The following is a 22,024-nucleotide window of genomic DNA, read 5'->3' on the forward strand; positions in this document are numbered from 1 at the left end:
ATCTTGCCCAGGGGAGGAATCCAGATGTTACAGAAGGGTTTAGCGGTCAGACCTCTTTCCAGTGGATCTTTCCCAGGGGAGGAATCCAGATGTTACAGAAGGGTTTAGCAGGCAGACCTCTTTCCAGTGGATCTTGCCCAGAGGAGGAATCCAGATGTTACAGAAGGGTTTAGCAGGCAGACCTCTTTCCAGTGGATCTTTCCCAGAGGAGGAATCCAGATGTTACAGAAGGGTTTAGCGGGCAGACCTCTTTCCAGTGGATCTTGCCCAGGGGAGGAATCCAGATGTTACAGAAGGGTTTAGCGGGCAGACCTCTTTCCAGTGGATCTTGCCCAGGGGAGGAATCCAGATGTTACAGAAGGGTTTAGCGGTCAGACCTCTTTCCAGTGGATCTTGCCCAGGGGAGGAATCCAGATGTTACAGAAGGGTTTAGCAGGCAGACCTCTTTCCAGTGGATCTTGCTCAGAGGAGGAATCCAGATGTTACAGAAGGGTTTAGCAGGCAGACCTCTTTCCAGTGGATCTTGCCCAGAGGAGGAATCCAGATGTTACAGAAGGGTTTAGCGGGCAGACCTCTTTCCAGTGGATCTTTCCCAGGGGAGGAATCCAGATGTTACAGAAGGGTTTAGCGGACAGACCTCTTTCCAGTGGATCTTGCCCAGGGGAGGAATCCAGATGTTACAGAAGGGTTTAGCGGTCAGACCTCTTTCCAGTGGATCTTTCCCAGGGGAGGAATCCAGATGTTACAAAAGGGTTTAGCAGGCAGACCTCTTTCCAGTGGATCTTGCCCAGAGGAGGAATCCAGATGTTACAAAAGGGTTTAGCTGTCAGACCTCTTTCCAGTGGATCTTTCCCAGAGGAGGAATCCAGATGTTACAGAAGGGTTTAGCTGTCAGACCTCTTTCCAGTGGATTAGTTTCTTTTATCATCTTGAAGGGATTTACAACCAGTCCTCCCTGTCCCCTCAAGACATTGGGAGACCTAACGGAAACGATGCATATGAAGTCTCTGAGGCACCTCTGTACCCCCAGTTTCTGGTATGCTCTGTGGCCCCACTGAACGGGAAAGGAATGATCAAGGTAGAACAAAGAAGTGTGTGATAGTAAATGTGGAGATGCGTTAGGTCTAGTGAGCGTGTCAAGATGGCACAGGTCCAGGGAGGGTTGGGGGCAGTCGTGGAAGAGACGGTGAGTAGAGAGGGTGCTGCTCAGAGGTGCCTGCTGTGGCATTGGGGTCTTAGAGCATGGCCGTGTTGCAGGATGGTAACGGGTAGGGGTGCTCAGAAGGAAGTGCTTGGGAGCCACGGGGATACCTGAGAACTCTGGCAAATAGTCAGGCCCTTGCTTAGCAGGTGCCACGGTAGGGGAACGGTGTGTGGGGAGAGAGAGAGAGAGAGAGAGAGAGAGAGAGAGAGAGAGAGAGAGAGCTGGCCGTTGGGAAGAGCTCTGTCCTGATACTGGTGGGGTTTGGAATAAGTAGAGGCATTGTGCAGAATGATAGGGAATCCCTGTGGCAGGAGGCAGCAAGACAAACTAAACCTGGCATCCTGAGGGCCAGCCTCTCTCCTTTTTCCCCTACTCAGTGTGGATGAAGTTGGGTGAAGAACTATTTTTTTAGTTGTCAGTGGACCTTTTTTAAAATTTTTATGGGGTACTGTACTGAGCGGTAGTCAAGCACTCTACCACTGAGCTACAACTCCAGCCCTTTTTAAAAAACATTTTTTTTTTTTAGTTTTGAATGGACATAATACCTTTATTTTATTTATTCACTTTTATATGGTGCTGAGGACTGAACCCAGTGCCTCATGCATGCCAGACAAGTGCTCTACCACTGAGCCACACCCCCAGCCCTAGAGGGTTTCATGAGGAACTTAGTAGACACTATGTTATAAAGAACAGTCCAGGTCTCACTTAGGACAAAAGATAGCCCAAAGAGATGTGTTCTAAATTAGAGTTTGGGAATGGACCTGAGCGGGTTCGATGGTTTGGCTGAGCAGTTGGTGAACAGCATATGTGCTTTAGCCAAGTGGATCAGGTGGTTGGATCTCTTGGTTTAGTGCAGTGACTGAGGAATGAGGTGGCTACAAGACAGATGTTCTGCACACACAGCTTCCAGCTGAGGAAAAACCATCTTCTGGAGTGGCAAACCACTCCTTGCCTGAATACCCAGGGCACAGAGAGTAGAACTAGGATCCAGGTCTCAGACTTAGCGAAGGCCAGTGTTATGGTTTAGATAGGAAGTGTCCCCCAGAAGCTGCTGTGTGAGACAATGCAGGAGGGTTTGGAGGGGAAATGATGGGGCTGTGAGAGTCTTAACCCAATCAGTGAGTTAATCCCCTGCAGGGATGAACCCAGGGGTTACTGAAGGCAGGTAGGTGTGTCTGGAGGAGGTGGGTCACTAGGGTGCCTTTGGGGTTTATGTTTTGTCCTGCTGAGGAGAGTTCTCTCTCTGTTTCTTGGTGGCCATGTCCTGACCTGCTTTCTTCCCCCACACCCTTCTATCATGATGTTCATTTCACCTCAAGCCCCAAGGAATAGAGCCAGCTATCTGTGGACTGAAACCTCTGACACTGAGCACCAAATAAACTTTCCCTCCTCTAAGAGTGTTCTTGTCAGGTGTAGCAGCAAAAAAGCTGACTGAAACGGCCGGCACCATGAGTTCATAAGGAACTCCGACACAAAGCGTCTTCTGCAGTTCTCATGAACGACCCTCTATGATAGATCCCACTTCATAGATGACAAAATGGGGGCATTGAAGTTTCCAGAAGTAGCCAGAGCTCTTTATTGAAGGCATATGAACTGATTCTTGTGAGTTGTTGCCTTTTGGGTTGTCTGAGGCCTTCAGTAGAAGGCAGCTAGGACCTCACAGGTAACTCACTATTTTAGCCTTTCACAGTGTTTGTCCTCCGTGTTGGAGGCTAGGACTCCACTTGCAGAGGAGTTCATCTTCCCTCCCCAGTTACCCAAGATGCCACGGTATGGGCAGGGCCTGAGTGTAGGCCTCAACCAAGTGTATGCACACGTGCGTGTGTGTGTGTGAGAGAGAGAGAGAGAGAAGGGGAGGCTTGCACATAGGCACACTCATGCACAGTGTGCCTGTGTCTGGGAGGGCCATGGAGTCAGTCCATTTACTCTGGGATACACAAAGCACATGGATGCACATTTGCCCGGCTCTGTGTGTGCCTGTACGTGTTCAGGAAAAGAAGAATCATAAAAAGGACTCTTATTTCTGTGTGTCCCCTCTCCTCCGTTTCTTGCTTCCTTGTTTTCTCTCTCGTTTCTCTTTTTCCTCCTCTTTCCTTGCAAGCTTAGGTAGTGCTGTGATTTAAGTCCTCTGGCTCAGGCCTTGTTGCTCCTTTGTCCTGTGTTTCATGTTAGAGGGCAGGGTGCCCCAGGCTGAGTTGCTTGCTGAGTGCTTCTGCTGATGGGGCCTAGGAGTGGGGCAGTGGTGGCAAGATTTGGTTGCCTCCCCTGAGCTCATCATGGCTTAGTGGGTCAGTGGATACATGGGACTGCAGACAGAGCTTTGTTTTGGAGGATAAGATAGTGTTTGGTCAGGGGAAAGAGAAAAGTCATGCATCAGTAGCAGCCCAGGAACTGGCCTGTGTCTCCTTTCCACAGCATCAGGTGAGAAGAAGAAAGGCTGGTCGTGGGAGTCCTACCTGGAGGAGCAGAAGGCCATCACCGCCCCAGTCAGCCTCTTCCAGGACGTGAGTTGGGCAGTTTCCACCTGGGAAGAGCTTGTCTTCCCAGCCAGGGACTCAGCACCATACTCAGACCTTCTGGTGTTTTCTCTTTGACATTCCTCGATGGACTGGCAGAATGGAAGGGGAAGAGACTGCTTAGCGCCTGGAGTAGGAGAGGGCCCACCATCGGGGGCAGGAAGAAATGGGGAGATGGCATCCAGGCCATCCTTCACTGGGCCTACAGACTTCTGAATTCCAGTGCCTTCTACTCAGTTTGGCACTGATCTTTCCATGAGTCAGGCTAGAAAAAGCTCTAAGTCCAGCCGTGGCGTAGGCCCCTCAGGAGAGCCCCTCAACTCTTCTGTCCCTCTGAATCCCTGCAGTTCAGCTCCCCACGCACGTTGCCCCCTTTGATAATACCAGGCAGGTGGGGCCTAAGGCAGCTCCTTCACCCCGAGCCCACTAGGCAAGGATAAGGCTGGATGGAAGCTGGGTCCTCTCCACTCTGTGCGTTGACAGTCCCAGGCCGTCACTCACAACAAGAATGGTTTCAAACTGGGCATGAAGCTAGAAGGCATCGACCCGCAGCACCCGTCCATGTACTTCATCCTCACCGTGGCCGAGGTGAGTGGCGCTCCATAATCCCCTTCTGGTGACGTCTCAGTGTAAGGTGGCTCTGGGGGAGACACTGCTTCGCCTCAGAAAGGCTGATCTTGTAGGGATGGAACTGGAACACAGAGAAAGCTTTATTAAAAAAAGACAGATGAAGTGCTGTAGGCTGGCGATGTTACCGAACGCACATCGACGGCCTGTGTGGGGATCTTGAGAACACTTCCAAGGGTCGGGGATATTGGCCGAATCAGACAAGGTCCTGGGCTCCGGGAGCTCACAGTTGTGTAGGAATCAACCAGATACACACCAGTGACATGCCACATGCCAAGGGTCATGACCGAGGTGGAGTGCTGTGTTTGGCTGAGTGGTCAGGAAGAGTGTAGCGGAGGGTCTCTTGCTGAGTCTTGAGAAGAGTGGTGAATGAGGGGGAGTTTGAGGCAGAAGAAGCAAAAGGGCCAAGACTCTGGGGCATGGAAGAGACCACCATGTTCAAGGACTGGCTGCTAACTCAGTGAGACCAGAGCAGGGTGTGTGAGTGGGGAACAATGAAAGGTCGCAGAAGGGAAGGCCACGCGGGCCCTGAGCAGGCCTGAACCTTGTGGGAACCTTCCAAGTTCTGTCCAGGGCCCAGGAGGACAGGAGGCTGTCATAGATGGACCCATCCTGTACCCAGCACTCAGGGTTCACAAGTACCTGAATTGTCCTCACCACAGGATGGGAGGGCTCCGGGCAGAGTTCAGGATGGAGGAAGAAAAGTGAGTACGGGAGCCTGCTAGCCCGAGGGCCCCTGAGGCCAGTGTAGGCCAGGAGAGGTAAGGGTTAGGGAGCCGGGCATTTGCTGGTGTTGGAGTCCCTGAGAGTCCCTTCGTGGGGCCAGGTGTGTGGCTACCGCCTGCGTCTGCACTTTGATGGGTATTCCGAATGCCATGACTTCTGGGTCAATGCCAACTCCCCTGACATTCACCCCGCTGGCTGGTTCGAGAAGACTGGACACAAGCTGCAGCCTCCCAAAGGTAAGGCCCACCTAGGTTGGTCCCAGCGAGGCTGCGCTCAGACCCCCTCTTCCCCTTGTCAGTGATCCCTCCAGCTGCCATGTTTTCAAACCCTTCCTCCTGGTCCAAAGCCACCTCTCCATGACATTCTGATACATCTCTGCCCTGGCCAGAAGCCCCAGGGCTTCTGCTTTGCCCTTCAAGTATTCACCAGGTCACATCCTGCTTTAACTGGGGTTCCCTGGTAAGATTCTCGAGGGTCGTGGGGTCCTCAGATCTGCTGAGTTCTGCTGCTTTGGTGTGCGGTACCCTTCCCGTGGCCCCGCCTCTGCATAGCGCCCTCTCATTGCCTTGAGGGGCCCAGGTTACAAGGAGGAGGAGTTCAGCTGGAGCCAGTACCTGCGCAGCACCAGAGCCCAGGCGGCCCCCAAGCACCTGTTTGTGAGCCAGAGCCACGTGAGTGCCCTGAGCAAGTGGACAGCACCCCCAGGCCAGTCACTGCAGCCGTCCCCAAGGATCTGACTCATCTGAAGAGAATTCATCTGCTCTTGCTCAGCTTCGTTCTGGTCTCTGTCGGATGCAAGGGGCGTAGCTGGTCAGGGCCAAGGGCCAGAGTGGGAAAAGCTGGTCGTGGGTTTTCCCCAGGTTCCCTCTTTCCAGCCTGTCTCAGTCCATTTTCTGTTGCTATGACAAAATACCCAAGCCTGGATAATGGCTGTTTATTATTTAGAGGCTGGAAGTTTATGATGAGGTACCCCCAACTGTTGACCTCTGGGGAGACCCTGCGGCAGATGGCATCATGATGGTGGAGCTCGTGGAAGCGATCATGGGCGTGTTTCAAAGTCAGAGGGGTTCAGGGGCCAGGCTTGCCTTTTTTTTTTTTTAAATAACAGTTAACTCTTGTGGGAGCTAACCAGCGTGCTACAAGAACTACCTTAGTCTCTTCCAAGAGTGATACCCCCAATAACTTGATATCATCTCCTGTTAGGTCCCACCTCTTAAAGATTCCTGCATCTCTCGATATTGCCCACTGGGGACCAACCCTCCAGCACAGGAGCCTTTGGGAGGCATTTTCAAACCATATCCACCCTAGCACTTGCCGCCTGCAGAACTCTCCTCCACCCCTTCCCTCAGAGCCCCTGGCCCACACACAGCCTAGCTGCACTGACGTGCCATCGCTGGGCTTAGTTTGCTCTCTAGTTCTGTGGTGTAAGTCAAAGCCTCTGCTGGGAGCTTCTTCTTCCTTTTCTGCTAACATTGAGGCTCTACCATTCATCCCCAACAATTCACCCCTTATTTTTAACTCAAGACAGCTGGCAGCTTTATTCAGCAGCTAAAGTATCTCATGATCCCTAACAAAGGGTCTGAGAGTCTAGGGAACTCCCATTAGAGATATTAGCATATTGGGGACTGGGGTGTAGCTCAGTGTGATCATTGAGGGCCTTTGGACATGCATGAGGCCCTGGATTTGATTCCCAGCACTGAAAAATAGATGATAAATAAATACAAATAAAACAAGAACCACATTACAGTTCCAGGGCCCCCATGGGCCAGAGACCCCACCATACTGCTCAGGCACAGAGAGTTACGCCCCTACCTAGTCCAGCCCCAGAGACCACCCTTGAAGGTTCGCGGGTGCTGGCGGGGGTCCCACCTGCTGTTGTGACAGGAAATAGAGAACTTTTAAAATCCTGTCCTCTACCCATTGACTTGGGTTGTGTTCCAGGTCAGACTATTAAACTTCTAAAGTGGGACTAATAACTCTTACCTCATAGAATGTCATAAAGATGGAGGGAGGTGATGTCTTTTGAAGCTTATGCCTGATGCATGGCAGGTGCCCAGTTAAAACTGGTTCCCTCCCCACTCCCTGCTTCCTTCAGGAAACACGGGAGTGCTTCCTTCCCCACCACCCACCCCACTGTGGCCCCCAAGCCAGGCCAGGCCAGCACGGGAGACTTGTACCGAACCTGTCAGATGCTTTGGGTAAAGGCACGGCCTCTGCCTATCACTTACCTTCTACTGCAAGTCAGGCTTCCTCTGAGTGCACCCGGAGGCCTGAAGTTCTGAGCGACTCAGAGCTGGGTCTGCCCTGGAGGGACCCTCATTCCCAGCCTGTTTCTCCCTCCCTCCCCACTTTCCACCCTTCGGGGCCCCTTCTAGGAAACCAACTCCTATATTTGCTAGTGGGCTCTGGCTAGCACTAGCCAACCTGGCCCTGGTCACAGCATCCCTTCTTATCCCTAGAGTCCCCCACCCCTGGGCTTCCAGGTGGGCATGAAGCTGGAGGCTGTTGACCGCATGAACCCATCTCTTGTCTGTGTGGCCAGTGTGACTGACGTGGTGGACAGCCGCTTCCTGGTGCACTTTGACAACTGGGATGATACTTACGACTACTGGTACTGGAAGGTCCCAGACTTGATCTGCAGGGGGAGGGGGTGGCAGGGGGCAACTACTTTCACATCAGGCGCCATGGGGCAAGATTCAGATCTTGCTTAAGGTGGGGGATAATTGGCCGTCCTGTGGATTTGAACTATATCATAAGAAATACAGCTCAGTCTTACATGTTACATCCAAAGCTGCCTGGCCAAGATGCACGTGCCTCGTGACTCAATTCTCCCTTAGATGTTGTGGTGAGCAGGAGTTTTTAGTTAATGCAGTAGTTTTCTGACTGTTGTCAACCACCTGTCTCCCTGTGGCTAAGAAGTAGAATGGGCAGCCCTGAAACCATGCTATGAGTGGACAGCAGGCTCCGCCCACCACGTTTCTCCTGGGACAGTGACATTCTTGATTTCAGGTGTGATCCCAGCAGTCCCTACATCCACCCAGTGGGCTGGTGCCAGAAGCAAGGGAAGCCCCTCACCCCTCCACAAGGTAACCCTGCACTGAGCATGCACCTTCCCAGCCTGGCCCTACCTCCCTGTCCTCCTGGCCTTACCAGAACCTTGATAACCAGCTCTCTAGGGTCAGCGTGAGGGGACAGATATGGCCTGGGGCCGCCACTTCTCGGCATAGGAGTAGAGTCCTGTCAAATCCTATCTCTGGTGAGGCTTAAGGGAATAAAGTTAGAGGACTGCTACATCAAGGAGCCGGAGCCCAAAGCAGAGTGTGACCTTGCTCCTGGGAGCACTGTGCTGGCCAAGTCCAATAGAGATTCAGACAGGACTGGAGTGGGAGCAGCAGGGCCGGGGTGATGGGATCAGGGATCAGGGTTCCTGGTTCCCAGACAGCCTGCTGCCCTTGCCTCACGGCGCCCATCTGCCGCAGGAACCTACGCAAGGCCCTGGCAACGGTCATGGAGGGGATTCTACTCCAAGGCTCTCAGCCCTTCCACGTTCCTGATTCCTGCTGGGGGGCAGAGAGCTCCTCCAGTCACCTGCTGGACATTGCTCTCACTTTCTTTGTAGACTACCCAGACCCGGATAGCTTCTGCTGGGAGAAATATCTAGAAGAAACTGGGACCTCTGCTGTGCCCTCCTGGGCCTTCAAAGTGGTAAGCTGATGTTTCCTTTCCTTGGAACTGAGCTCCAGAAGATGTGGAGCCCTTAGCCAGCCCTTTAGGGCAGGCCAGCTCCCCAGGAGTAGTACTTGGGCTGTCTTCTTGGAGCCTCAGCTCTCCTCAACTGGGCACCTATCCCCTTGCAGCGACCCCCTCACAGCTTCCTGGTCAACATGAAGCTGGAGGCTGTGGACCGCAGGAACCCAGCCCTGATCCGTGTGGCCAGTGTGGAGGATGTGGAGGACCATCGCATAAAGGTGGCTTCGGGACCCTAGGGCTAGGGGAGTGGACAGGTCAGTTGGGCAGGAATTCTGTGGACTGGCTAGAGGTCAAGGGCGTGGCATGAGATAGGAAGATGAAGATGCTGGATCTCGTTTTTGCCGCATCAGTGTCTTCTGTGGGCTTGAGCTATAATCTTTTCTCTCAAATGGACCCCGATCATCCTTGTCCTGTTCAAGGACCGATGGTGCACGACATGGTGCCGGTCATTTGATGGGCGAAGCCCTCGGTAAACCTTGTTGTGGGCTTGGGCCTTGGCTCTTCCAGTCCAGGATCTTGCTTCTACAGGCCCCAGGGCTGGGGAGAGCCTGCTGGAGCCTGGAGCCCCTCAGCCGAGCTGGGCTGGGTGAGGAACACCTGACCTGCACGGGCTTCTCCTTCCCAGCTCCACTTTGACGGCTGGAGTCACGGCTATGACTTCTGGATCGATGCAGACCACCCAGACATCCACCCGGCGGGCTGGTGCTCCAAGACGGGACATCCCCTGGAGCCTCCTCTCCGTGTGTACCCTTGGGCTCTCCATCCCTTTCCCTTCCTTCCCGTGGCCTGCCCAGGGGCCTTTCCCTCATAACCAGGTCTGACACAGAGGACTTTGGTTCCACAGTGAGCCCCAGGACACCCATGCTCCCCCCGAGAACTGTCTGCTGCCCTGAGCAGTGCTCCTGGCTAAGAGGCCAAGGGCATGGCCCACAGGTTTCAACAAACTTTAGAGACCAAGCCTTCCTTCCCAGCGAGGGGCAGATAGATGACAGTGTGGAATGGAGGCCTGACCTGGCTCAGGGCCCTGATCCTGGGGGACCAGTTCCTGGCGCTGACCTCCTGCATGGAAACCATCCCTTCCCTGCCCTCTCTTCCCCATCTCTAGGACTCTGTGCTGATTCTCTTCCTGCTCCTCCAGGGCCCAGAGAGCCCAGCTCTACCTCCCCTGGGAGCTGCCCCCCTCTCAGCTACAGGAGCCTGTCCCACTCTAGGACCTCCAAATACAGCTTTCACCACCGGTGAGTACAGACCTCGGGACACTCGGGCATCTGTGGACCTTCTGGGAGGGTCTGCTTTGTACCTGCTGAGTGAGGCCATGAAGGGTCACCAGGACTTTCTGACTAGGGCCAGAGCCTGGGAGGACTCAGTGGGACGAGTGGATCAGCCCAACTTAAGCTTTCTTCCTTCCCAGGAAGTGTCCCACTCCTGGCTGTGACGGCTCTGGCCATGTAACTGGCAAGTTCACAGCTCACCATTGTCTCTCGGGCTGCCCACTGGCTGAGAGGAACCAGAGTCGGCTGAAAGCAGAGCTGTCTGACACGGAGACCTCAGCACGTAAAAAGAACGCCTCAAGTTTGTCCCCAAGGAAGAAGCCTCGCCATCACGGCCGGTGCGAAGGCCAGGGAGTGAGGGCCTGGGCTCTCCGGGTGTGGGACCTCATGTCCTCTTAGGCCAGAAACTGATCCCCTGCCATGGACCTGGTCCCTCTCTCTCCAGGATTGGACGCCCTCCAAAGTATCGGAAGATGCCACAGGAAGATTTCCAGAGTAAGCCTGGGTCCTCGGCTCTGGTGTCTTCCACTCGGTGCTCCCAGCAGGTGCTCTAGCTGGTGGGGATGAGACTCCAGGGTGCCCACAACAGGAGAAGCTGGAAGGGAGGCCATCTCTTTGCTTGAGGCTCTTCGGAAGCACAGAGGAGTGGCAAGAGCACAGACCTTGAGTGGCCTTTGGTTCCAGTCCCAGGGACTTGCTGTGCCTTGATGCATGAAAAGGCACCAAGTGTGGGCACCTGGCGGGGGAATCTGGGATCTATAAACAGGCGAGACACACCCCCTCCTGTGGGCTTCCTGCCCTGGGTCCCCTTCTCTCCAGAGAGGCCTGCTGTCTCTGTTCTCTTTCTTTCTTTTTAGGAGTCTTAAGGGACTGTTTTATTTAGTCTGTAAAACCTTAACTAAGATATTTTAGTCGGGTTGTATTTTTTAAATTTATTCTAATTAGTCACACATGTCAGTAGAACACGTTCCTGACACATCATACATAAATGGGGTATCTTCTCATTCTTCTGGTTGTACATAATGTAGGATCACACTAGTCATATGATCATATATGCACGTAGGGTATTAATGTCCGATTCATTTTGCTCTCCTTCCTACCCCCATATCCCCTCCTCTCCGTTCACTCCCCTCTGCCTAATCCAAAGTACCTCTGTTCTTCCCTAGTGCCCCCTGCCACTTATTGTGAATTAGCATCCACATATCAGGTAGAACATTCGACCTTTGGTTTTTAGGGATTGGTTTATTTCACTTAGTATGATAGTCTTCAGTTCCATCCATTTATCAGCAAATGCCATAGTTTCATTTTTCTTTAAGGCTGAGAAATATTTCATTGTGTATATATACCACTTTTTCTTTATCCATTAATCTGAAAAAAACAAAGTGTGGGCATTTGGTTCTCCACTATGAAGCAGGATGATGCCCCAGCTCTGCGATTCTGATTCTAGGCCTCCTGGGAAGGAGACCAAGTCAGTCAGTTTCTAGCTGTTTGATGTTGAGTAAGTCATTTAACCTCTCTGAGCCTCAGTTTCCTTACTTGAAAACATCAGTAAAACCTGCCTTTTGGGCTGAGGATGCAGCTCAGTGGTAGAGAGTTTGCTTGCCTAGCGTGTGCATGCCAAGTGCTCAATCCCCAGCATTGCCAGTAGAAAGAAAGGAGACCTAACTTTCAAATGCCAGTATCTGGCTCACACCCATAATCCCAGCCACAAGGAAGCCGAGACAAGAGGATCACAAGTTCACAAGCCACAAGGCTAGCCTCAGCAATTTGTCAAGACCCTAAGCAATTTAGTGAGACCCTGTCTTAAAAAACAAAAAGAACTGGGGCCAGGTACAGTGGTGTACACCTGTAATCCCAGTGTCTTGGGAGCTGAGGCAGGAGGATGGGGAGTTCAAAACCAACATCAGCAACTTAATGAGGCTCACAGCAATTCAGTGAGACCCTGTCTCTAAATAAAATATAAAAAGGGCAGGGAATGTAGCTCAGTGGCTAAGTGCCCCTCGGTTCAATTCCTAGCATTAAAAAAAAAGTACTGGAGCTATAACTCCATGTCAAAGCACCCTTGAATTAAATTTCCAGTACCAAAAAAAAAAAAAAAAAAAATAGCAGTGGTCACTACTACTATTTACTGAGCACCTGCTATGGGCCAGGCATTGCGCTGAGTTCTTCATATATACCCTCCAGCTCTCACAAGTGTCTTATAACATATTTGAGAGAAGGGAAATGAGACGCACAGAGTGAATTCATTTGCTCCAGGCCATTCACCTTGTGAGAGGCTGAACTGGGTTCACACTGGGACTGACTTTTGCTGTGTGCTACAGGTATAAGACATAAAGCACCTGATCCAAATGTCAGGTCACTTCTCGCTCCCCTGTGAATCACTTTGCATGAGTCACCATAACAAAACGCCACAGACTAGATGGTTTAAGCAACAGATGTTTGTTTCCTATGATTATGGACACTAAAAGTCAAGGTGTCAGTAGGACTGATACTTTGAAGGACTCCCTCCTTGGCTTACAGATGGCCATTTTCTTGCTGTGTCCTTACACAATCTGCCTTCTGTGCATGGACACTCCTGGTATCTCATTGTGTGTCCAAATTCCTGGAGCCTTAGTGTTCTTATTTTTTCTGATAATGACAGCATCCCCTTCTTGGGCAGGGAGACCTAAATGAGATGAGGCAATCATGTAAAATGCTGAGCACAGTGACCAGCAGGTGTTATTAGTCTGTCTTGCCAGACTCTCTCTTGCTGTTCTATACTGTGTCCTTTTGGTGCAAACAGAAGGCACCTCTTGCAGCAGCCTCAGGCCTGAGTGACAAGGGTCTCAACCAGCCTCTAGGCCCTTAGGTAGTGAGCACCTCTTCACCTCAGCTGCTTGGTCATCTTCCATTGCAGGACCGAGTTCTGACCTCCAGAGGGCACTTGCCAACCAATGTGTAGGAAGTAATTCTTTCCTGTGACTGAGACCACCGCCCAAAGAGGGCAGAAAGGACTTGCCCAAGGTCCCGAGGCACAGAGCCCCAGCCTCTGACCTGTGTGCTCTCGCAGCTGGCCTTGCACCCAGAGGGTCACTCCTGACCCTTCTGGAGAAGATTCTCACACATCCACGGCAGACCTCAGTTCGGGTTCAGGTCAGGGCTCCCTGGTAAAGTGCTCCGTGGGGAGAGCTGTCTGCGACAGGGCGTGGCACTGCGTGCTGCGGAGTCTCCAGGAGCAGTAGCGCCACCTCCAATCTGCATCAAGGTGGTTGAATAAGAGGCTGTGACTTGCCTGTGAGCTCCCAGCTGTGTCCTGGGAAGGGAAGCAAGGAGGGACACTCCCAACAAACTTGTGTTGCCCCCAAGGCTATGAGGGAGATCAAACCCAGGACTTCAAAGAGGGAGCTCCTAGGTGGACAAGAGGCCAGAGCGTGGCCAGGTAGAATGAAGTGCTAGTGGATCTCAGGGGAGATCCTGGGTGTGCCCTGGTGGGCCACCAGAAGAGCTGGCTGATGGAGTGGGGCAACTGGTTCCTTGGAGGTACAAAGCTGGACTATCTGGTTAGGCTGATGAGCAAAGGGAAGTAGGGAAGAGAGCTGCAGAAGAATGGCAGTCATGGGGCTGGTGATGATCCTAAGGTCAAGTGTGAGGAGCAGGAGGGTCAGAGTGAAAGGCTGAGGATCAGGGAGAGGGCAGAATGGTCTCTGGCAAGCAGGGGAGAGCATGGAGAAGAGGGTGCTGGAGTCACTTCATTCACCAGCATCCAGAGTTGGCACCAAGCAAAGAAGAATCAGCTCTCTTGCAGTGGTAGGGCCCCACGCAAAAATGGCCACACTGCCAAGGCCAGTGGAGGAGGGCCAGGTCATGTTTGTCAGAGCAGCCTGAGGTGAGCCAAGTTCAAATGGGTGAGTGCCAGGCCCGGCCAGCAGAAATCCGAGCAGAGCAGTATCCCTCACCAGATCCAAGGAGCTAGTGTGAGGCTGGAGGTCAGGAGCCAGAGATTCCCAAGCATATCAGGAAGCCAAGTAATAGGCAGCATGGGGTTGGGAAGCAGGTCAGAGCTCACTCCCAGGGCCAGGTAAGGCAGGTGTCTGAGGCAAGATCACCTTGGCTCTGAGAGCTGGCTGGGGCCACAGCACTTGGGAAAGAAGGGCCAACAGAATGCACTGGTCACATCAGGGCCAAGCCTGTTTGGATGTGGGGGACAACTTTGATGCGAGACGTGTAGAGAACAGTGTCTGCAGATGCCCTGGCAGCTCCACTGAGCACCTTTCAGGGCCCAGTTTCTGTAGCCCAGGGATAAAATGAACAGTCTACCTGAGTCTAAGTGAGGGACCCACTAACCAGAAGGAGCAGCCCAGGTAAGGAGTCAGGATATGCAGGTTACCTTCTTGGCTCTGTGGGCTGCCGGAAGCAGCCTGGTCCTGTCTGTGGGCCAGCCAGTCTCCTGTGGAGCATGACATGGGCGGGCTTCAGGGAACAGACCAGTCCCGAGATCAGCCGCCGCCTCTGCCTGCCCCTCCAGCGCTCTCGCCCGACGTCCACCAGTCCCTCTTCATGTCGGCCTTGTCGGCCCACCCGGACCGCTCGCTCTCCGTGTGCTGGGAGCAGCACTGCAAGCTCCTGCCTGGAGTGGCAGGCATCTCGGCCTCCACCGTCTCCAAGTGGACCATCGAGGAGGTAAGGAGCCTTCCTCCAACCCTCCTCCCTCTCACCACCCCTGCAGGAGGGCTCAGGAGAGGCCTGGCCAGGTAGAGCCCCCGCACCACCCCTGCTCATCCTTCCCGCTGCCCCACGGGGCTGACCGAGACGCTCTTCCAAGGCCCATTGTGTCAGATGGGGGTGGGGTGGGGTGAAAACCTAGCAGCGGGGACAGAGCTCAGCCCTGGGCTTGAGGAGCAAGGAGCCTCACCTTGGAGTGCCCACTAGCGTGGACACCAGGGTCCCTGAGGCTGATGAGAGCAAGCAGCATTGGCACAGCCCTGAGGCCCCAGGGCCGTGTAGCTCAGTCCCCCCTCCACTCCCAAGCCCATCCCTTGCAAACACTTCTTCTTTGGTTTCCAAGGTCTTTGGCTTCGTTCAGACTCTGACAGGTTGTGAGGACCAAGCACGCCTCTTCAAAGATGAGGTAAGGTGCAAGTGCAGAGCGGGGGGCAGAGACAAGGTCACTGTGTCGTTGAGACAGCAGGAAGCGGGGGCTCTCATCAGTGCTGCCCCAGCCAGTGCCTCTGTTGCCCACCTGGCTGAGACTATGTCTCTGTGAAGAATCTGGTGTGAACCGTGGCCCATCTGGGGACACCGTATGTTCACACCTTCTTCGGGAAGGAGACACTGCTCTCTGCCGGGTCTTTTGTTTGCCAAAGTTGGCTTCCCCAGTGATGGACAGTAAGTTCAAGTCTGTCTGTGGTTATCTTTTCTTTTTCCTTTTTTTTTTTTTTTTTCTTTCTTGGTGCTGGGGACCAAACCCAGGGCTTTGCACAGGCCAAACAGGCTCTCTACCACGGAGCTAACACCCCCAACCCAAAGCATGTTTGAGGAATGAGGATCCCAACCCACACTTCCAGTCAAGACCCAAGAGTTTTGCAAAGACAATTAGCAGTGATTTATAGGTAAAAGAATGCCAGCTCTGGAGATGGGCTGGGTTGAAATTCCAGCTCACCCAGTGGGAGCTTCCATGTCTCTGAGCTGCAGCTTCTTGTCTGTAAGATGGAGATGAAGTGAGTGTGGCAAGGACCACCTTGCAGAGCCACTGGAATTGCAGAGTGAATGATTATGCCAGAGTGCCATTTATAGTCACGTCACTAATGTATGTGCACAGAGTAATAGGTTAATCATGGCGCTGTACAGGTGTGTACAGTTGGATTTCAGTGTACAGTTGCCCTTAAATAAAGAACTTGTCATGACTCCTGATTTGTAAAGTTTGAAACTGCAAGGGACCTTTGAGTTTGTCTAGGGCTTCCTTCCAAAGAATAGAAATATCCCTCCTGTACAACCCCTTCCACCTAGGACAGCATGGTCTCAGCTTCTCAGAACTGTCCATTCTAGGTCAGTGCCCATGAGGAGACCACTCCTCTTTTCCTGGAAGGATGTCCTCATCGAAGCCCAGCACAGCCAGTTTCTTCCTCTGCCCCTGAGCAGGGGAGCGTCCCACCTCCTCCTGTCTGTGTTCCTCTTGCCTTCTGTGTTGGTGATCTGATTTTTGTATTTGTGTCCAGAATTGAGTGGAAATGTTTTTATTTTTATTTTTGTATTTGTTTCTAGAACCTAGGGGTGCTTAACCACTGAGCCACATCCCCTACCCTTTTCATTTTTTATTTTGAGGCAGATTCTTGCTGAGTTGCTTAAGGCCTCACTAAGTTGCTGAGGCTGGCTTTGAACTGCCTGTTTCCCCGGTCGCTGGGATTCCACGTGTGCGCCACTGCGCCTGGCGATGAGAAATGTTTGTAAAAACAGATAACCCAGAATGTGTTGGGCTGTTGCCCACATGTTTGGGGATTTTGGTGCTGGAACTTGGACCCAGGCCGTGTGCATGCTAAATATGTGCTTTCTGACAATCTGTGCCCCTTGTCCCCACCCCTGATGGCTTTTAAATGTAAGGAGACCAAAATGCACTCATCTTCAAAGAACAGTGCCACAAGTTTTCTGAAATGTGTACACTTGAACCCAACACTTCAATCAAGATAGGAAACATTTCCATCATACCAGAAAGTTCATTTTTGGTTTCTTTTAGTCCCCATCCCAAAAGACAGCCACTAAATTTTAGCGCCGTACATTAGCTTTGCCTGGTCTTGAACTCAGATAAATGGAATCTAACAGCCTGGACTCTCTTGGGTCTGTCTCTTTCTGCTCAGTGTAATGTTTTTGAGGTTCTCCTTGTTGCTACAGGGACCTGTGCCTTGTTCACTGCCGGGCGGTGCTCCATTTATGAACACGCCTTGGTCGTCCTGTACATGGTCCTTAGGCTGTTTTTGCCATTGGCCCTACACGGCCTCCGGGCTCTTTTCATCTCACTCCCTGCTCAGGTTTCTGCCGCTCCCCTTACCCTGTCCCCAGGAATTAGCAGTTACCAGCATTTTCCATGTTTGTTTCTTCTTCTTTTTGAATAATTTTAAATAAATTACAAACATGATAGCATTTCACCCTGAATACTCCTAAAACTAAGAACTTCTACATAACCACAATATTCTTATCCCCCCAAAAGTGAGAGTTCCTTGACATCACCCCATGCCCAGACTGTATCCAGATTTCCCTAGTTGCTCCAGAAATTTTTTTCCTTGAGCCTGGGTCCAAATAAGACCACATAATTGATTTTGGTTGTTATATCTCTTAAATATCTTCTATTCTAGGAGTGCCCCGCTCTCCCCCCCCCCTTTTTTTTTTGTTTATTACTTTTATTTTTTCTCTTTTCTTGATGTTTTAAAATGTCTTGCAGAATGTTCCCTTCTGGCTTGGTCTTGCTTTCTGTGCTGTCCCCTGTTCCTCTGTTTCCTGTATGCTATAAACTGGAAGTCAGATACAAAGGCTTGGTTAGATTCAGGTTAAATCCCTCCCCACACACTCTCTCTCTCTGGCAAGAATAGGTCAGAGGTCACAGTGTGGCTCATACTGCACCACATCAGAATGCACAGTGTCCCCCTGTCCGCTGTTAGCACACTAAATTCGACCACTGGATTCATGTTGGGACAACAGCATTTTTTGTTTTATGTTTTCTTTGGGGTGGTTGTTGCTTTATTGCTGTTTGGGCATTTCAAAGATTAGTTAATCCCACATGTTGATTTGGCGGCTTTATACAGATTGCAAAGGAGTTCAGGAAACTGCTGTAAAGTGGATTGCCAGTGAATGAAGCTCCTTAGGAGGCAGGCAGCCGGGCTTTGTGGGGGTGCGATCCGAGCAGCTTCCCAGGGCCCCCCCCCTTAGAAGAACACGTGGCTTAATGCTCATCTGTTGCTATCTTGAAATTTGTAATAGTTTTTGAACAAAGGGCTCTACATTTTCATTTTGTACTGAGCCCCACAATTATGTAGTAGCAGCAGGTTTTTTGACACTACTGTCGGAGAGAACTTTGGAGACATTTTGCAAATGCAAACACTGAGACTCAGACTGGCCAGCCGAAAGAGAGAGGGCATGCGTGGCACACGGGGAACCAGTGGCTATCTTTCTTTCCTTCTCCGTCCCCATTGCTGTCTTCCTTTTCTCCTTTCTCCTCCCTTCTCCTTTCTCCTTGTCCTTCCTCTTCCTCTTCCTCTCTCCCTTCTCCTTCCCTTCCCCCACATTTAACATCCTTTACCCCGTTTTCTTTCTCCTTCTCCACTCCCCACGCATATGTCCCCACCTTTCCTCCTTCCCTTCCCCCTGACCCTTCCCACCTTCTCCACTTTCCACCCCCCTCAACCCCTCAGATGATTGACGGCGAGGCCTTCCTTTTGCTGACACAGGCGGACATTGTGAAGATCATGAGCGTCAAGCTTGGCCCAGCCTTGAAGATCTATAACGCCATTCTCATGTTCAAAAATGCTGATGACACCTTAAAGTGACTGACCTGGGGCTGGGTCCTCCTCCGGTCCTTGCTGGACCTCTTCTCAGCTGATGCTTCCTTCCCAACTTGAGTTCCTCATACCCCCACCTGCGCCCCCTCCCCTCCCTATCTGACCAGGGCTGGTCCTTTCTAGAAGGTACATGGAGCAGAGGAGCCCTAGGGAAGGTGGGGTCCTGGCCCCCTGGGTTCTGGGGATCACTCGCCTCCAGATGCCTTGGTGGGCTGTGACTGAGCTGGCGTCACTACTGATGGAGCGGGTTGGAGGTGCCCTGCCTGAGGCAGCCCTGCATCTCCAGCCAACTTGCCTTGTTACCAAAGGGTCTTTTCTTAGCAGTGAAGAAGCGTGTGGTGGAGCAACAGTCCCCTAGGCTGAGGCCCTTTTTCCTCTTTGGTGTCTCTGTGCTTTTCTCTCGTTGGCTCCTTTCTTCCTACCATGAAGTGACCCTGTCATACACGTTTATGCATTAAGGTAGCTCCTCCCTTTCTGCCTGCTGGTTTTGTGGCCCTTATTCTGCTGCCTGATTTCCTGGGCAGAGCCCCAAGTGTAGCCCAGCCAGACGCCCATGACTCTCCTCCCTGAGACATGTAAACTCAGACACGTGTCATGGGGCCCACCGGGAGCCTCTGGCTGCCCTTGGCCCTTTTGCCCAGCAGTGGAGGAGACTCACAGCCACCACGCTTCTCTGATACGCCCCGTCTGTATTGCTTGGCATTCAGTGGCCTGTGCCAGGTTCTGGTTCCAGCAGAGGGAGCGGTTGGTTGAGCTGGGTTTGCAGCTGGCAGAGGTTGCATCTCACTGCTGCCTCCCGCACACCTTCTCTGTGTTGGGTGTGGGCAAGAGGAAGCCTCATCTGGTAGGTGACCCAGGCCAGGAGACCAAACCAAGGATGTGTCAGACAATCTCAGGCCTGGCCAGAGGGCAGTTCCAGCGGGAGCAATGGCACCAGAAGCCAGAGAGCACCCTCTCTGCCACTGTGGCTCTCGGCCAAGGCCTTGCCCATGGCTAAGGGTCCCAGGCCCGCCAGGCTCCTGCTGTGAGAGTGTCGCATTCTGTCTAGCACCCCCATGGCGTCACATTTGATCTGTCCCTTAGGTGTTTACCACTTGCTCTTGAGGAGCCTTACAAAGACCACTTGTGCTTGGGGATTCGGAAAGTGAACTCTGAATCCTCCAGGTCCCTCAAGCCCTTCTTTCCACTCTCCATCTGTCTTGCACTGCCACTTGGCTCCCTGTGGGCTCTGGGACATTGACCTCTTCATTCAAGTGGCGACCCAGCCTTCTCTAAGCCACTGCCAAACCTGCCTCCCAACCTGGGTGGGAAGGGCCAGGGCCCCACATGGAGGTGAGGAGCCCACACCAGGCTCTCGTGGCCCTGGGTGCTGAGATGGGCCTGCAGGCTGTGAAGCCAGGGGGTCCCCAGACCCCTTTGCAATCATTTGGTGTGTGTGTGTGTGTGTGTGTGTGTGTGTGTGTGTGTGTGTTTGTTGCACTCTGAGAAGTGTTTGATAGGGTGCAGATGTGAAACTCAGTGTTGGGATTATATCAAGGGCTATTATTAAAATATAAAGCTTTATTTTTTTTCTTAGAAGTGGGAAACCCAAAGTCTATTGATTTCTACCATAGCCCTGTAGGGCCACTCTGCCCTGCAGGCCAGACATCCCCCACTGTCCTCTGTGGAGCTTCAGGAGGCCCTTCCCTTTCAGCCCTGAGGCAGCCCTGAGCATAGCCTTTGTGGGAGGACACTGGGCAGGCCCTGCCACATGTTGGGTGGCGTTGCTGCCCCTTGACTGAGTCGAAGGGGGGCGAGTCTGCACTTTTCTACCTGAGCTGCCCAGGTGGAAGCAGAACTCCTCAACTGGCGCGTAGTCTGCTCCTGACTGTGGGATGGGAAGGCATCAAGTGCTCATGGCTGGTGCTGCAGGGCCTTGCCGCTGAGGACAGGGACCGGGGAGTCTGCGGTGCAGGACTGCCAGCCACCTCATGCTTGCCTGTGGGCAAGGCCATGGAAGAAAGGGTTCCCGGGCCTCCCAACTTCAAGGCTTCAGCACTTTGTGCATTAATGTCAAGCTCTGGAAAGAAAGCAAATCATAAAGAAGTAGAAAGAAGTCTGCCTCTGTCCACCCCACTGCCCCACACCCCACCATGTTCCCAAAGGAGATCACTGCACCTTGACCTGGGAGTGCGGAGGGGAGGAAACGGGCAGTAGCCTCAGGTGCCCTGTGCCCTGCTCTCTAGCAACAGGCACCACTTACACTTTGGCCCTGGCGGGCTCACCCAGTGCCTGCCCTGCCCTAGCCCAAGACAGGAACGACCTTTCTGTTTAATTTCTGAGGCAGAGAGAATGGTCCCAGAGTTTGACATTGAAGCCTGTTTGCACTTTCATTCACATGCACTTTGGTGGGGTTACATTTTTGCACTTGCCTATTGTGTGTGTGGACGCGTGTGCCTGCACGCGTGCTAAGAGAATCCTCTGGTTTAAGCTCAAGTGACTTGAAGGAGAAAAATTTACAAATAAAACATGGTGTGATTTGTCAGTGTATTGAAACAAATAAATTTGGACAAGTGGATGATACGCAATCAGAGTCTGTTTCTGTTTTCGTGGTAAAATACCCAGAAAACGCTAAGTGAATGAATACTAGTGCCACCGGTACCAAGAATCCAAAGTGCTCTCTGCTGTTGGTTAGGGGTCCTGAAGAAGCTGGCTTTTATGCTATTTTAAAGGTAAGAAATAAAGGACAAGGAGAACTGGGTTTATCTGTCTACATGGAAAGAGCGAGCCACGAGAAACCGCAGTGTGGAAGGGGCCTGATCCTTGACATGCGTGGTGGTCCTGGGCAGAAGGGTCGACAAAGCCTCCAGCTTTTAAAAAGACATCGAACTCTGAGGTGGGGAAATGCCAGTCTGAAGGACTGGAACGTAAGGTCCCCGAGCCTGTGAGCAGGAGGAACGTGGGAGAAATGTCAGGTTCAGCCACTCCAGCCCTTTCTTGCCAAGGCCCTTCATTCCTTTGCTCTGCTGCTCTCCAGACCACTTGGCTAGGAGAGCACAAGCCATGGAGCTGTACAGGGGCCCATCTTCCACCTCTACTAGGAAGTGACCCGACTGAGCAGACTGGCACCATGGCAGACTGCCCGCCTCTGGCTTCAGCGCGGACAGAGCCCTCAGGGCAACCTAGGAAGCATGGAGCCCCGCTTTTGGGGAGCTAGCTCTGACTTTTCTTATGCTCCTTCAGCCTCCTACCCCATTACCTTCTCCATTACCTCAGTGGATGTCCTCCCTATCTATGTCACAGGGAAAATGAAAGTCACCAAAAGAAACACCACTCTGTCCTGCCACCTGCTCTGCATGTCCCCTCGGGCCCATCCATCCTTCCCTCTTGCTTTCCTATTAAGCAGAAGAGCTGATCACTCCACTT

The 22,024-nt window shown here is 52.4% G+C and overlaps 1 protein-coding gene across 1 annotated transcript in view; it reads left to right on the forward strand.

Moving 5' to 3' along the window:
- The window catches only part of L3MBTL1 (L3MBTL histone methyl-lysine binding protein 1), a 39,577-nt gene extending 18,406 nt beyond the window's left edge, over positions 1 to 21,171 (forward strand). The window contains exons 8-22 of the mRNA XM_079126914.1: positions 3,620 to 3,708; positions 4,204 to 4,308; positions 5,174 to 5,309; positions 5,653 to 5,744; positions 7,533 to 7,684; positions 8,083 to 8,159; positions 8,693 to 8,778; positions 8,931 to 9,041; positions 9,449 to 9,563; positions 9,962 to 10,061; positions 10,235 to 10,432; positions 10,540 to 10,589; positions 14,599 to 14,753; positions 15,139 to 15,201; positions 18,473 to 21,171. Coding sequence (XP_078983040.1) covers positions 3,620 to 3,708; positions 4,204 to 4,308; positions 5,174 to 5,309; positions 5,653 to 5,744; positions 7,533 to 7,684; positions 8,083 to 8,159; positions 8,693 to 8,778; positions 8,931 to 9,041; positions 9,449 to 9,563; positions 9,962 to 10,061; positions 10,235 to 10,432; positions 10,540 to 10,589; positions 14,599 to 14,753; positions 15,139 to 15,201; positions 18,473 to 18,607 — 1,664 coding nt within the window. The 3' untranslated portion in view covers positions 18,608 to 21,171. The remainder of the gene's footprint in view (positions 1 to 3,619; positions 3,709 to 4,203; positions 4,309 to 5,173; positions 5,310 to 5,652; positions 5,745 to 7,532; positions 7,685 to 8,082; positions 8,160 to 8,692; positions 8,779 to 8,930; positions 9,042 to 9,448; positions 9,564 to 9,961; positions 10,062 to 10,234; positions 10,433 to 10,539; positions 10,590 to 14,598; positions 14,754 to 15,138; positions 15,202 to 18,472) is intronic.
- Positions 21,172 to 22,024: the final 853 nt, after the last annotated feature.

This window comes from Sciurus vulgaris (assembly GCF_902686455.1).
Source record: "Sciurus vulgaris genome assembly, chromosome: 2".
Taxonomy (NCBI): Eukaryota; Metazoa; Chordata; class Mammalia; order Rodentia; family Sciuridae; genus Sciurus; species Sciurus vulgaris.